Source organism: Chelon labrosus, assembly GCF_963514085.1.
Source record: "Chelon labrosus genome assembly, chromosome: 17".
Classification (NCBI taxonomy): domain Eukaryota; kingdom Metazoa; phylum Chordata; class Actinopteri; order Mugiliformes; family Mugilidae; genus Chelon; species Chelon labrosus.
Genome location: NC_140350.1, coordinates 26500221 through 26517398, shown reverse-complemented (window position 1 = coordinate 26517398; position 17178 = coordinate 26500221). Strand labels below are relative to the sequence as shown.

The 17178-nt window shown below is 49.0% G+C and overlaps 1 protein-coding gene across 1 annotated transcript; it reads right to left on the bottom strand.

Annotated features, from left to right (window-relative positions):
- Positions 1–4276: 4276 nt before the first annotated feature.
- On the bottom strand, positions 4277–16243 carry LOC311502049 (deoxycytidine kinase 2-like; the record flags this gene model as incomplete). The annotated part of the gene is given in 9 exon segments (XM_084564162.1): positions 4277–4614; positions 4704–4803; positions 4892–5007; positions 9238–9385; positions 9511–9620; positions 9712–9795; positions 9921–10039; positions 16142–16187; positions 16190–16243. Coding segments are annotated over 9 exon segments (804 nt in total). The 3' UTR covers positions 4277–4587.
- Positions 16244–17178: the final 935 nt, after the last annotated feature.

Sequence of the window (17178 nt, the reverse complement as noted above, 5' to 3'; positions counted from 1 at the left end):
TTGAATAACACACCTGAATCACACACTTGAATAACACATCTGTATCACACACTTGAATCACACACCTGTATCACACACCTGAATCACACAAACCTTTATCATACCTGTATCACACCTGAATCACACACTTGAATAACACACCTGAATCACACACTTGAATAACACACCTGATTCACACACTTGAATAACACACCTGAATAACACACGTGTATCACATACCTGTATCACACCTGAATCACACACCTGTATCACACCTGAGTCACACACCTGTATCATACCTGAATCATACACTTGAATCACACACCTGAATCACACACCTGAATCACACACACCTCTTTCACGCCTGAATCACACACCTGAATCACACACCTGTATCACACACCTGTATCACACCTGAATCACACACTTGAATCACACACCTGTATCACACACTTCAATCACACACCTGTATCACACACACCTGTATCACACACACCTTTATCACACCTGAATCACACATCTGAATCACACACCTGTATCACACACCTGTATCACACCTGAATCACACACCTGTATCATACCTGAATCACACACTTGAATAACACACCTGAATCACACACTTGAATCACACACCTGTATCACACACCTGTATCACACACCTGAATCACACACCTGAATATCACACACCTGTATCACACACCTGAATAACACACCTCAATCACACACCTCAATCACACACCTCAATCACACACCTCAATAACACACCTCAATCACACACCTGTATCACACACACCTTTATCACACCTGAATCACACATCTGAATCACACACCTGGATCACACACCTGTATCACACCTGAATCACACACCTGTATCATACCTGAATCACACACTTGAATAACACACCTGAATCACACACCTGTATCACACACCTGAATAACACACCTGAATCACACACTTGAATCACACACCTGTATCACACACCTCAATCACACACCTGAATCACACACCTGTATCACACACCTGAATAACACACCTCAATCACACACCTGAATAACACACCTCAATCACACACCTCAATCACACACCTCAATAACACACCTCAATCACACACCTGAATCACACACCTGAATAACACACCTGAATCACACACTTGAATAACACACCTGAATCACACACCTGTATCATACCTGAATCACACACCTGAATCACACACCTGAATCACACACTTGAATAACACACCTGAATCACACACCTGAATCACACACCTGAATCACACACCTGAATCACACACCTGTATCACACACCTGAATAACACACCTGAATCACACACTTGAATCACACACCTGTATCACACACCTCAATCACACACCTGAATCACACACCTGTATCACACACCTGAATAACACACCTCAATCACACACCTGAATAACACACCTCAATCACACACCTCAATCACACACCTGTATCACACACACCTTTATCACACCTGAATCACACATCTGAATCACACACCTGGATCACACACCTGTATCACACCTGAATCACACACCTGTATCATACCTGAATCACACACTTGAATAACACACCTGAATCACACACCTGTATCACACACCTGAATAACACACCTGAATCACACACTTGAATCACACACCTGTATCACACACCTCAATCACACACCTGAATCACACACCTCAATCACACACCTGAATCACACACCTGTATCACACACCTGAATAACACACCTCAATCACACACCTGAATAACACACCTCAATCACACACCTCAATCACACACCTCAATAACACACCTCAATCACACACCTCAATCACACACCTCAATCACACACCTGAATAACACACCTGAATCACACACTTGAATAACACACTTGAATAACACACCTGTATCATACCTGAATCACACACCTGAATCACACACCTGAATCACACACTTGAATAACACACCTGAATCACACACCTGAATAACACACCTGAATCATACCTGAATCACACACCTGAATCACACACCTGAATCACACACCTGTATCACACACCTGAATCACACACTTGAATAACACACCTGAATCACACACCTGAATCATACACCTGTATCACACACCTGAATCACACACCTGAATCACACACCTGAATCATACCTGAATCACACACCTGAATCACACACCTGTATCACACACCTGAATCACACACCTGAATCACACACTTGAATAACACACCTGAATCACACACCTGAATCACACACCTGTATCACACACCTGAATCACACACCTGTATCACACACCTGAATCATACCTGAATCACACACCTGTATCACACACCTGAATCATACCTGAATCACACACCTGTATCACACACCTGAATCACACACCTGTATCACACACCTGAATCATACCTGAATAACACACCTGAATCACACACCTGTATCATACCTGAATTACACACCTGAATCACACACCTGTATCATACCTGAATTACACACCTGTATCACACACCTTTATCACACACCTGAATCACACACCTGAATCACACACCTGAATCACACCTGAATCACACACCTGTATCACACACCTGTATCACACACCTGACTGATCAGTTTTCAACACTAACAGACGACTGTCTCACCTCCTCCAGCAGGTCTGCGAAGCCCATCTCCAAGAAACAAACAACAGGTGTTTTTTTGTTTTGTTTTTTGCGATCAGGTCGTCACTTCCATCAGAATAACTCTGAAAACTAAACAAGTAAAACTAATCAACACATTTTAAGGTCAAAGGTCACAACAGTTTCAGACCCTTCCTCTACACTTTCCAGACCTGGCTGCAGCAGTTGCTTCTAAAATGCTGAAATATTTGCATGGAGTCTGGTGAGAGTTCTTAAAAGATTACTGAGTCTGAATGAAAACAGAAAGAGGATTTTCTGTGTCGGTGGAAACGTACTTACAGTCTGACGGCTGATGAAGGACTGAGAGAAGTGGACGAGTGGACGAATGGACGAATGGAAGGGACTGAATGTTAATGAGTGACTGAAGTAGAAAGCCTGACCCTCGTCTTACTGTTCACTTGTAAATAACTGAACCAGCTCTGAGTTTTCTCAACTTTATGATTATTTGTTTTTCAGTTAATGTTTGTTAAGCCCCCCCCCCCCCCCCCCCCCCCCCCGCCGCCCCGAGAGGAAGAACTCTGAGGATCAGTCATCAATCTACAAGTTTTTTACTGATCTGACAGAAACATTCATATTTAAATTAATGAATTAATGCTTCCTCTGGTCCACAAACAAATCACAGATTAAACTTGACCTCCTCCCTCAGAGTTTGGGTCCTGTTTGTTTTTGTGACTTCGCTCCTCGCTGAGTTTTTCTGTCCTGGAATTCGTCCGACTGTGTTTCAGTCAACAAACGACACAGCAGGTTTCAGACGCAGCTGAGACACGACCACACGACCACATGACCACATGACCTGGAGACCCAGACACCTGCTTGAGTTGAGACAATCAGCCAATCACATCGAACATCAGAATAAGAAAGTTCACATAAAGGTTCCAATGAGTCAGGTGTCCTTCAGGTGAGGACATCAGTCATTAGAGTTTGTCTTGTCTGTTGAGTCTCTACATCGGGTCGTCACAGTTCAAATGTTTCCATGTTGACACGTTAACAAAAAACTGAATGATTGTCAGCGTGTTAGCTCAGGCTCTCTGATTGGCTGCTGTCAGTGTGTTAGCTCAGGCTCTCTGATTGGCTGCTGTCAGTGTGTTAGCTCAGGCTCTCTGATTGGCTCTGTCAGCGTGTTAGCTCAGGCTCTCTGATTGGCTCTGTCAGCGTGTTAGCTCAGGCTCTCTGATTGGCTGCTGTCAGCGTGTTAGCTCAGGCTCTCTGATTGGCTGCTGTCAGCGTGTTAGCTCAGGCTCTCTGATTGGCTGCTGTCAGCGTGTTAGCTCAGGCTCTCTGATTGGCTGCTGTCAGCGTGTTAGCTCAGGCTCTCTGATTGGCTCTGTCAGCGTGTTAGCTCAGGCTCTCTGATTGGCTCTGTCAGCGTGTTAGCTCAGGCTCTCTGATTGGCTGCTGTCAGCGTGTTAGCTCAGGCTCTCTGATTGGCTGCTGTCAGCGTGTTAGCTCAGGCTCTCTGATTGGCTGCTGTCAGTGTGTTAGCTCAGGCTCTCTGATTGGCTCTGTCAGCGTGTTAGCTCAGGCTCTCTGATTGGCTGCTGTCAGCGTGTTAGCTCAGGCTCTCTGATTGGCTCTGTCAGCGTGTTAGCTCAGGCTCTCTGATTGGCTGCTGTCAGCGTGTTAACTCAGGCTCTCTGATTGGCTGCTGTTAGCGTGAAAAAACTTGAATTGTTGAAGTTTCAGGTGATTTGCCGACTTGAAAAGAAAAACACGGTTGAAACTTTTATTCTCATTTTATTTATCCACTTAGTCCCTGAACACGCTGACAAGACACACACACACACACACACACACACACACACACACACACACACACACACAAGCTATAAAACATTTTAGTACAAAAATATTAAAAACTAAAATACGGGGAAGAAACTGAATCTGGTTAAAGATTATTTACAAAGAGTCTCTGGAGCTGTGATTGGTGGAGGAACTTTACAACGTGGTCAGAAACTCTCGGACCTGCAAACAAACAAAAACAAACAAACAAACAAAGTGAAGCACAAACATTATACAGATTTCAAAATAAAAGCTTAGGTCACAAAATAAACCTTGTCGACGATGGCTTCCTGTTTGATCCGATCGTTCTTGAAGTCGTCATCGAAGTCGAGGACGAGAACAGGAAGTTCATTCAGGTAATCAAAGTCCACCCTGGACAGAGACACAGGTTCAAGACGACCCTGAACGCACCACCACTAACTGTCTCAGTACACAATGTGAGCGCGCTCAGTGACGTCACCTGAGGTTCCTGTGGTGCAACCACGACTCGTGTTTGAAGTGAAGCTGTTCCAGGTCCTCAAGAGGGATCCCCTGCTCCTCCTCCCGCCCCCGATGGAGCAGCCTCTGCATACAGCGCTGCAAAATACAGGGAAACAGGGGGACATGAAGGCAGCGCTGCAAAATACAGAGAAACAGGGGGACATGAAGGCAGCGCTGCAAAATACAGAGGAACAGGGGGACATGAAGGCAGCGCTGCAAACTACAGAGGAACAGGGGGACATGAAGGCAGCACTGCAAAATACAGAGGAACAGGGGGACTTGAAGGCAGCCCCGCAAACTACAGGGAAACAGGGGGACATGAAGGCAGCGCCGGAATTTACAGAGAAACAGGAGGACATGAAGGCAGCGCTGCTAAATACAGAGGAACAGGGGGATATGAAGGCAGCGCCGGAATTTACAGAGAAACAGGGGGACATGAAGGCAGCGCTGCAAAATACAGAAGAACAGGGGGACATGAAGGCAGCGCCGGAATTTACAGAGAAACAGGGGGACATGAAGGCAGCGCTGCAAACTACAGAGGAACAGGGGGACATGAAGGCAGCGCCGGAATTTACAGAGAAACAGGGGGACATGAAGGCAGCGCTGCAAACTACAGGGAAACAGGGGGACATGAAGGCAGCGCCGGAATTTACAGAGAAACAGGGGGACATGAAGGCAGCGCCGGAATTTACAGAGAAACAGGGGGACATGAAGGCAGCGCTGCAAAATACAGAGGAACAGGGGGACATGAAGGCAGCGCCGGAATTTACAGAGAAACAGGGGGACATGAAGGCAGCGCTGCAAAATACAGAGGAACAGGGGGACATGAAGGCAGCGCCGGAATTTACAGGGAAACAGGGGGACATGAAGGCAGCGCTGCAAAATACAGAAGAACAGGGGGACATGAAGGCAGCGCCGGAATTTACAGAGAAACAGGAGGACATGAAGGCAGCGCTGCAAACTACAGGGAAACAGGGGGACATGAAGGCAGCGCCGGAATTTACAGAGAAACAGGGGGACATGAAGGCAGCGCTGCAAACTACAGAGGAACAGGGGGACATGAAGGCAGCGCCGGAATGTACAGAGAAACAGGAGGACATGAAGGCAGCGCTGCAAACTACAGGGAAACAGGGGGACATGAAGGCAGCGCCGGAATTTACAGAGGAACAGGGGGACATGAAGGCAGCGCTGCAAACTACAGAGGAACAGGGGGACATGAAGGCAGCGCCGGAATTTACAGAGGAACAGGGGGACATGAAGGCAGCGCCGGAATGTACAGAGAAACAGGGGGACATGAAGGCAGCGCCGCAAAATACAGAGGAACAGGGGGACATGAAGGCAGCGCCGCAAAATACAGAGAAACAGGGGGACATGAAGGCAGCGCTGCAAAATACAGAGGAACAGGGGGACATGAAGGCAGCGCTGCAAAATACAGAGGAACAGGGGGACATGAAGGCAGCGCCGGAATTTACAGAGGAACAGGGGGACATGAAGGCAGCGCTGCAAAATACAGAGGAACAGGGGGACATGAAGGCAGCGCTGCAAAATACAGAGGAACAGGGGGACATGAAGGCAGCGCTGCAAAATACAGAGGAACAGGGGGACATGAAGGCAGCGCCGGAATTTACAGAGGAACAGGGGGACATGAAGGCAGCGCTGCAAAATACAGAGAAACAGGGGGACATGAAGGCAGCGCTGCAAAATACAGAGAAACAGGGGAACATGAAGGCAGCGCCGCAAAATACAGAGGAACAGGGGGACATGAAGGCAGCGCCGCAAACTACAGAGGAACAGGGGGACATGAAGGCAGCGCTGCAAACTACAGAGGAACAGGGGGACATGAAGGCAGCGCCGGAATTTACAGAGAAACAGGGGGACATGAAGGCAGCGCCGCAAACAACAGGGAAACAGGGGGACATGAAGGCAGCGCCGCAAACTACGGGGGAACAGGGGGACATGAAGGCAGCGCCGGAATTTGCAGGGAAACAGGGGGACATGAAGGCAGCGCTGCAAACTACAGGGGAACAGGGGGACATGAAGGCAGCGCCGCAAACTACGGGGGAACAGGGGGACATGAAGGCAGCGCCGGAATTTGCAGGGAAACAGGGGGACATGAAGGCAGCGCTGCAAACTACAGGGGAACAGGGGGACATGAAGGCAGCGCTGCAAAATACAGGGAAACAGGGGGACATGAAGGCAGCGCTGCAAACTACAGGGAAACAGGGGGACATGAAGGCAGCGCCGGAATGTACAGAGGAACAGGGGGACATGAAGGCAGCGCTGCAAACTACAGAGGAACAGGGGGACATGAAGGCAGTGCTGCAAAATACAGGGGAACAGGGGGACATGAAGGCAGCGCTGCAAACTACAGGGGAACAGGAGGACATGAAGGCAGCGCTGCAAACTACAGAGAAACAGGGGGACATGAAGGCAGCGCCGGAATGTACAGAGGAACAGGAGGACATGAAGGCAGCGCCGGAATGTACAGAGGAACAGGGGGACATGAAGGCAGCGCCGGAATGTACAGAGGAACAGGAGGACATGAAGGCAGCGCCGGAATGTACAGAGGAACAGGGGGACATGAAGGCAGCGCCGGAATGTACAGAGGAACAGGAGGACATGAAGGCAGCGCTGCAAAATACAGGGAAACAGGAGGACATGAAGGCAGCGCTGCAAAATACAGGGAAACAGGGGGACATGAAGGCAGCGCCTGAATGTACAGAGGAACAGGGGGACATGAAGGCAGCGCTGCAAAATACAGGGAAACAGGGGGACATGAAGGCAGCGCTGCAAACTACAGGGAAACAGGGGGACATGAAGGCAGCGCCGGAATGTACAGAGGAACAGGAGGACATGAAGGCAGCGCTGCAAACTACAGAGGAACAGGGGGACATGAAGGCAGCGCCGCAAACTACAGAGAAACAGGGGGACATGAAGGCAGCGCTGCAAACTACAGAGGAACAGGGGGACATGAAGGCAGCGCCGCAAACTACAGAGAAACAGGGGGACATGAAGGCAGCGCTGGAATTTGCAGGGAAACAGGGGGACATGAAGGCAGCGCTGCAAACTACAGGGAAACAGGGGGACATGAAGGCAGCGCCGCAAACTACGGGGGAACAGGGGGACATGAAGGCAGCGCCGGAATTTGCAGGGAAACAGGGGGACATGAAGGCAGCGCCGCAAAATACAGAGAAACAGGGGGACATGAAGGCAGCGCCGCAAAATACAGAGAAACAGGGGGACATGAAGGCAGCACTGCAAAATACAGAGGAACAGGGGGACATGAAGGCAGCGCCGCAAAATACAGAGGAACAGGGGGACATGAAGGCAGCGCTGCAAACTACAGAGGAACAGGGGGACATGAAGGCAGCGCCTGAATGTACAGAGGAACAGGGGGACATGAAGGCAGCGCTGCAAAATACAGGGAAACAGGGGGACATGAAGGCAGCGCTGCAAACTACAGGGAAACAGGGGGACATGAAGGCAGCGCCGGAATGTACAGAGGAACAGGAGGACATGAAGGCAGCGCTGCAAACTACAGAGGAACAGGGGGACATGAAGGCAGCGCCGCAAACTACAGAGAAACAGGGGGACATGAAGGCAGCGCTGGAATTTGCAGGGAAACAGGGGGACATGAAGGCAGTGCTGCAAACTACAGGGAAACAGGGGGACATGAAGGCAGCGCCGCAAACTACGGGGGAACAGGGGGACATGAAGGCAGCGCCGGAATTTGCAGGGAAACAGGGGGACATGAAGGCAGCGCCGCAAAATACAGAGAAACAGGGGGACATGAAGGCAGCGCTGCAAAATACAGAGGAACAGGCGGACATGAAGGCAGCGCCGCAAAATACAGAGAAACAGGGGGACATGAAGGCAGCACTGCAAAATACAGAGGAACAGGCGGACATGAAGGCAGCGCCGCAAAATACAGAGGAACAGGGGGACATGAAGGCAGCACTGCAAAATACAGAGGAACAGGCGGACATGAAGGCAGCGCCGCAAAATACAGAGGAACAGGGGGACATGAAGGCAGCACTGCAAAATACAGAGGAACAGGCGGACATGAAGGCAGCGCCGCAAAATACAGAGGAACAGGGGGACATGAAGGCAGCGCCGCAAAATACAGAGGAACAGGGGGACATGAAGGCAGCGCTGCAAAATACAGAGGAACAGGGGGATGGGACTATTCAAGTGTGTTGCAGGAGCTGTCTCACCTGTGGAGGGGCTCTGGAGCTGTCTCACCTGTGGGGGGGCTCTGGAGCTGTCTCACCTGTGGGGGGGCTCAGGAGCTGTCTCACCTGTGGGGGGGCTCTGGAGCTGTCTCACCTGTGGGGGGGCTCTGAGGTAGATGATGGCATCGAGGGCAATGTCCGGTTCAAACTGGTTCAGTAACCAGCTGTGCCAGTCCTGATAAACACTCCACTCCGTCTCCGTCAGGTTCCCACATTCAAACAGGTTGGACGCAAACACGTACCTGGACAGACAGACAGGTACTTTCATCTCATCTCATCTCTCATGTCTCTCTCTCCCTCTCTCCCTCTCGTCTCTCTCGTCTCTCTCGTCTCTCTCGTCCCTCTCGTCTCTCAGGTGTGTTGTTACCTGTCTGAGTAGACGGAGCGTTCAAAGAACTGGACGGGGTTTTCTGCTCGCTGAAGTTTCAGAGACGGAGCCTGAAGCTGAGCACGAACTCTGCTGAGACACGCGTAGCTCTGAGGACAGGTGAGACGGACAGGTGAGACGGACAGGTGAGACGGGTGGGTGTTAGTCTTTGTGAAAGACGAGGAGTGGAGTCAGAGTTACCTGGAAGGTGTAGGACCAGCGACTGGGTTTATCGTACAACATCTGCAGCAGGTTCCCTCCGCTCTTCTGAGAGGAACTCAGCTCCTGCAGGTAAACAGGTGAGTCACAGGTAACACAGGTGAGTCACAGGTAACACAGGTGAGTCACAGGTAACACAGGTGAGTCACAGGTACACCGGTGCTGCAGATGTTCAGATACTGTGAGTTCACCTGGTAAATGTCGTCGCTGTTGTTTTGAACATTGCACCATTTTCCAATCGGTTCAGGAATCAGCTCCCAGTCTTCAGATGCCGTCTCCAGCAGATGGACGAACGTCGACTTACCTGCAGCTGGAACACAGGTGAGACAGAGACATGACGACGAGACGTCAACAGGTGAGACAGAGACATGACGACGAGACGTCAACAGGTGAGACAGAACATTACGACGAGACGTCAACAGGTGAGACAGAAACATGACGACGAGACGTCAACAGGTGAGACAGAAACATGACGACGAGACGTCAACAGGTGAGACAGAACATGACAACGAGACGTCAACAGGTGAGACAGAACATTACAACGAGACGTCAACAGGTGAGACAGAACATTACAACGAGACGTCAACAGGTGAGACAGAAACATGACAACGAGACGTCAACAGGTGAGACAGAGACATGACGACGAGACAGAGACATGACAACGAGACGTCAACAGGTGAGACAGAGACATGACAACGAGCCGTCAACAGGTGAGACAGAGACATGACGACGAGACGTCAACATGTGAGACAGAACATTACAACGAGACGTCAACAGGTGAGACAGAAACATGACGACGAGACGTCAACAGGTGAGACAGAGACATGACGACGAGACGTCAACAGGTGAGACAGAGACATGACAACGAGACGTCAACAGGTGAGACAGAGACATGACGACGAGACGTCAACAGGTGAGACAGAAACATGACAACGAGACGTCAACAGGTGAGACAGAGACATGACGACGAGCCGTCAACAGGTGAGACAGAAACAAGACGACGAGACGTCAACAGGTGAGACAGAACATGACAACGAGACGTCAACAGGTGAGACAGAGACATGACGACGAGCCGTCAACAGGTGAGACAGAAACAAGACGACGAGACGTCAACAGGTGAGACAGAGACATGACGACGAGACATCAACAGGTGAGACAGAGACATGACGACGAGACGTCAACATGTGAGACAGAACATTACAACGAGACGTCAACAGGTGAGACAGAAACATGACGACGAGACGTCAACAGGTGAGACAGAGACATGACGACGAGACGTCAACAGGTGAGACAGAGACATGACAACGAGACGTCAACAGGTGAGACAGAGACATGACGACGAGACATCAACAGGTGAGACAGAAACATGACAACGAGACGTCAACAGGTGAGACAGAACATTACAACGAGACGTCAACAGGTGAGACAGAAACATGACGACGAGACGTCAACAGGTGAGACAGAAACATGACGACGAGACGTCAACAGGTGAGACAGAACATGACGACGAGACGTCAACAGGTGAGACAGAGACATGACAACGAGACGTCAACAGGTGAGACAGAGACATGACAACGAGACGTCAACAGGTGAGACAGAGACATGACGACGAGACGTCAACAGGTGAGACAGAAACATGACAACGAGACGTCAACAGGTGAGACAGAGACATGACGACGAGCCGTCAACAGGTGAGACAGAAACAAGACGACGAGACGTCAACAGGTGAGACAGAACATGACAACGAGACGTCAACAGGTGAGACAGAGACATGACGACGAGCCGTCAACAGGTGAGACAGAAACAAGACGACGAGACGTCAACAGGTGAGACAGAGACATGACGACGAGACATCAACAGGTGAGACAGAGACATGACGACGAGACGTCAACATGTGAGACAGAACATTACAACGAGACGTCAACAGGTGAGACAGAAACATGACGACGAGACGTCAACAGGTGAGACAGAGACATGACGACGAGACGTCAACAGGTGAGACAGAGACATGACAACGAGACGTCAACAGGTGAGACAGAGACATGACGACGAGACATCAACAGGTGAGACAGAAACATGACAACGAGACGTCAACAGGTGAGACAGAACATTACAACGAGACGTCAACAGGTGAGACAGAAACATGACGACGAGACGTCAACAGGTGAGACAGAAACATGACGACGAGACGTCAACAGGTGAGACAGAACATGACGACGAGACGTCAACAGGTGAGACAGAGACATGACGACGAGACGTCAACAGGTGAGACAGAGACATGACGACGAGACGTCAACAGGTGAGACAGAAACATGACGACGAGACGTCAACAGGTGAGACAGAAACATGACGACGAGACGTCAACAGGTGAGACAGAAACAAGACGACGAGACGTCAACAGGTGAGACAGAACATGACGACGAGACGTCAACAGGTGAGACAGAAACATGACGACGAGACGTCAACAGGTGAGACAGAAACATGAGAACGAGACATCAACAGGTGAGACAGAACATTACAACGAGACGTCAACAGGTGAGACAGAAACATGACGACGAGACGTCAACAGGTGAGACAGAACATTACGACGAGACGTCAACAGGTGAGACAGAACATGACAACGAGACATCAACAGGTGAGACAGAGACATGACGACGAGACGTCAACAGGTGAGACAGAAACATGACGACGAGACGTCAACAGGTGAGACAGAACATGACAACGAGACGTCAACAGGTGAGACAGAAACATGACAACAAGACGTCAACAGGTGAGACAGAAACATGACGACGAGACGTCAACAGGTGAGACAGAGACATGATGACGAGACGTCAACAGGTGAGACAGAGACATGACGACGAGACGTCAACAGGTGAGACAGAGACATGACGACGAGACGTCAACAGGTGAGACAGAACATGACAACGAGACGTCAACAGGTGAGACAGAAACATGACAAGAAGACGTCAACAGGTGAGACAGAAACATGACAAGAAGACGTCAACAGGTGAGACAGAGACATGACGACGAGACGTCAACAGGTGAGACAGAAACATGACAATGAGACATCAACAGGTGAGACAGAGACATGACAACAAGACATCAACAGGTGAGACAGAGACATGACAACAAGACATCAACAGGTGAGACAGAGACATGACGACGCCAGAATGATATTTTCATTCACTTTCACCAAAGATCTTTACGTTCAGTGTGGTGTCGGCTCGTAGCCAATAGGCTGTCTTCCCTGGGCTCCAGTTCGATCGGCACTAGTGCTGAAATTTAAGCCAATGGCTCCGCGGTTGCTACGCAAAAAAGTATATATTTCGCCAATCATCGTCGTCGAATTTTATGGTTTGGGGGCTCTGAAAATATGGCCCATGGTACCAAAGCACCACTGCACGTTAACGGACATTTACGTCAGAGAGGAGTGTGAGGGCGGCATGGCGATGTCAAGTGGCACTAATGTAGTCGTGGGACGTCAGCTAGCCCCAAACTCAGTTACATCTCTACACCTGTATCCATTCGAAAGAAGAACATTAGCGGAAAAACTAATCGTGAAAGAACTCGGACCAGACAAGCCAGAAGTGAATATAACCCAACTGGCGCGAGAAAAGGAGAAAACCTACAAGAGAACATTTTCCCGAGGTTGGTTCGATGGAACGCCTTGGCTCACTAGCTGTGGGTTTGTCAATGCAGTCTTTTGCTTCCCTTGCTTACCGTTTAAAACAAGTGCTTGTGACACAGACAGGGGTGACAGACCTGAAACATATGTCAGAACACATTAAGAAACATGAGCTGGCAAGAGTGCATATGGACAACTCTGTGAAGTTAGCCATGCTAGGCCGAATTAGCATAGCCACACAGCTAAATGAGGGACACCGCGTTGCCATAAGAAAACACAACGAGGAGGTGGACAGGAATCGGCACGTGTTGTCAAAGATCATTGATGCCGTGATATTTTGTGGGGCCTTTGAACTTGCTTTGCGTGGCCACGATGAGAGACACATCAGAAAACCCTGGAACCTAATGGCTTCAATCGACCGTGACTTGGAGGAGCACCTGGAGAACGCCACTGTTTTTAAAGGCACTTCTGTTAGGCTGCATGTTGTCAGTTCTCAGAGACCACATTCTGTTGCCATTCAGGCAGATGAGACAACCGACATCGGCTCTCATTGTCAGCTCGTGCTTGTGCTACGGTCATAGACGGCCACAACAACATTCAAGAACGCTTTTTTGAGTTTATCGCGCTTCCAAATGCGACCGCTGCTACGATTGCCACTGAATTATTGGAAAGGCTGAGGATCATTCTTCCTGCGGGACAAGGCCCAGGCCTATGATGGTGCTGCAGTGATGAGGGGTGCTGCAGGTGGGGTGCAACGCAAAGTTCAAGATGTCTACGGGAGTGCCTGCTACGTTCACTGTTATGCGCATCAGTTGAACCTCATCATGCAGCAGCCAACATCCCACATCCCGAAGATCGGCCGTTCTTTTTCAGACATTGGGGGTTTTCTACATCTTTTTCTAAGTCATCCAAACGAACGGCAGTGCTGGATGAAGTGGTGGCACACCGACTCCCAGGTGCTTCAACAACGCGATGGAACTTCCACAGTCGTGCTGTTAACACAGTTTACGAGCACAAAGATGAACTGGTTAAGGGTTTCCAAACCATTCAAGACAGAGGAGACTTTGATGCCGCATCAAGAGAGAGGCCGGGGGTTGTATGAGAATGTTGGAAGATGAGGTTTTGTAGACATGCTGTTTAACCAGCTGCAGAAGAGGAGCATAGACTCTGTCTTCATCGCAGGGATCACCCAGAGGTTCACTCACAGCATACAGGCATCAGGTAGCCTATGATTCTGCATATTGGCTGAAAACATGCTTATGTTGCCTAAACGATAAAAACATAAACACATGGCTGAGCACAAGAACCTCTCATAAATATCACAAGTTCGTCTCCAAGTTAGACTAATGAATTTATTTGTGATGAATCTAGATAACATTGACGAGGCCCAACACACCAGTAGCACACATTTTAATACAGTTCTTGTACTTGTTTGGGATCAGGGACTCCGTTGCTTCTCTAGTTGAGGATGAGGACTACAGGGGACCTGTACAGGAACCACCCTCGAAGAAACGGACGGCAACGCAACAGCATCTGGCAACAGAGGTAAGCAGTAACATAAATGCTATTTCTGTATTCGATTAGCCTAAATGTATTTGTGTTTGTTTGCACATTTTTGTATTCTGAATTGTCATTATTAGACATATCTATTTCACATTCATGCTTTTAATAATTACAGTAAGCTTTACATGCTCACAACAAAATTGTAGCTGCTATGAATATGCTGATTTATTGTAGTGTTGAACTGAGAAATGTCAAAACTTAATGTTTTCTGTGTTTATTTTCTACAGTTGTGTATCATTTCATAGGTGTGTGATCCCGTTATGAGCCAGGCCAAGGACAGGTTTTCCTTCACCAAGCATCTCATCAGTGCCACTCTCTTGCAAGGAGCCTTGTTCCCACAACACAGCAGAAGGTTCCCAGATTCAGCACTAGAAACCACCGTGGATCCCATGTTGAACAAAGCGAGACTTAAAACAGAACCGTCCCTGATCTACGAAAATGAGGACTTCAAGGGTTGCAGTGGTGCACTGGCTCTCTTTCAGGTTCTAATGGAAAATAACCTTCAAGACACATTCACCGAAACCGTAAGTCTTCTCAAGATCCTCATCACCACACCAATGACAACAGCAGAATCAGAGAGGTGCTTCTCTGCTTTGAGGAGGATAAAAACGTTCCTTAGGAACACTATGGCTCTGCTCTCTGTAGAGAACAAACTCACACGGGACAGTCCAGATGTCAACACCAGGGTTACTGAGAGAGTTGCCTCAGAAAGACAGACGAGCAAAGTTCCTGTATAAATAAGAGTATTATAAACATGCAACTTGTTCATTATCATTAAGTTCAATTAATATCGTCTTTTTAGACCATTGACTGGTTTGAGTTATTTTATTGGTATAAAATAAATATGAGTGAAACACTGAAATATGTGCACACATGTACCGTTGTGAATGATTTGGGGTCTCCAGCAGGTCCCCCTGAAATTCACCAGAACGCAGGAAATCACATCTACAAAATTCTAAACTTTCTGGGGGAGGACCCCCAGGGACCCCCAGACCCCCAGACCCCCCCAGACCCCCGGACCCCCAGACCCCCCCAGACTCCCCCATATCCCCCCAGACCCCCCCCCCGGACCTCCCCCCAGACTCCCCCAGACCCCCCCAGACCCCCGGACCCCCGGACCCCCCCCCAGAAACAGCCGCCACTGGGCTCGACTCTGGTTTACCGGGTGTGACCCGGGTCGCGGTACAGTCGTTACCGGAGAGCCGCTGTATTGTGGGAACTCACCGATGTTGCCCTCGATAGAAACCTTCTTCTCTTTGCGGGAGAAGCTTCGTCCAGCGGCGGACTGGCGGGAACAAAGCACGGCCTCTTCGGTGGAGTTGCCATTTTTACTTCGGAACCGGAACCGGAACCGATCTTCGATTATTGATCTTTGTTGTTGTTGCTTCTTCACCGCGAGCGACTAAACCGACTAAACCGACGAACCCGATTAAACCGCGCGAGAGCCGCTTCTGAGATTTAAACCCCGCGCGCAGCGAGAGTTCCGCTTCCTGGTGCGACGACCAGAGAGAGAGACAAGCTGCATGAAAAATGTGCTCCTGAATTCATCTCAAGTATGGACCTGAACAGTTGGACATTTTGCAAAACAAGACCATCAAATTTTCTTCAAAAAGGACTCTAAAGAAAAGGTAAACACTTTAGCAGCACTTTAGCAGCAAAACAGAAGAAAGAAAATACCATTTTTGGATATATTTTTTAAATGAAAACAACCAGCTGACTGTCAAAAGCTAGCTGGCAACTGTGTATCAACTGCTGTGGGCTACCACCTGCCACAGTGGAGAACATTTCTAAGGAGGAACCAGACTAAATAAGATAACAGAAGAGGTGTTCTATGAAGATAAGGAGGAGAAGAAAAGAACAAACCAAAAACCATAACATTAATAACTGTTTTTAAAGGCTAAAAAAGCTAGCAACAGTAAAGCGTTAGCCCACTAGTAAACAAACAAAGTGGTCGCCATGGAAACAGCCAAGCAGAGAACAGAGAGCAGGGAGGTTATATACCCTGCTCTGTGTAAGAGTGCAGCAGCTAGGGAGAAGTTTAAGGAAAAGACACTTCAGGAGAACAAAGAAGTCTTGTTCACGGACTGTGCTCTACACAAGGAAGGGAGAAAGAAGAACAACCTCATATTCTTCACAGACTCCATATATACCTGGAAGGAAAGTCTATGCAAGAAATATCCTTACATCTCCAGTGAGGGCATCGGCTCAGGAGGCCGACTGAAGATTTGTAAGGATAAACACATGAACAAGGATGACCCCCT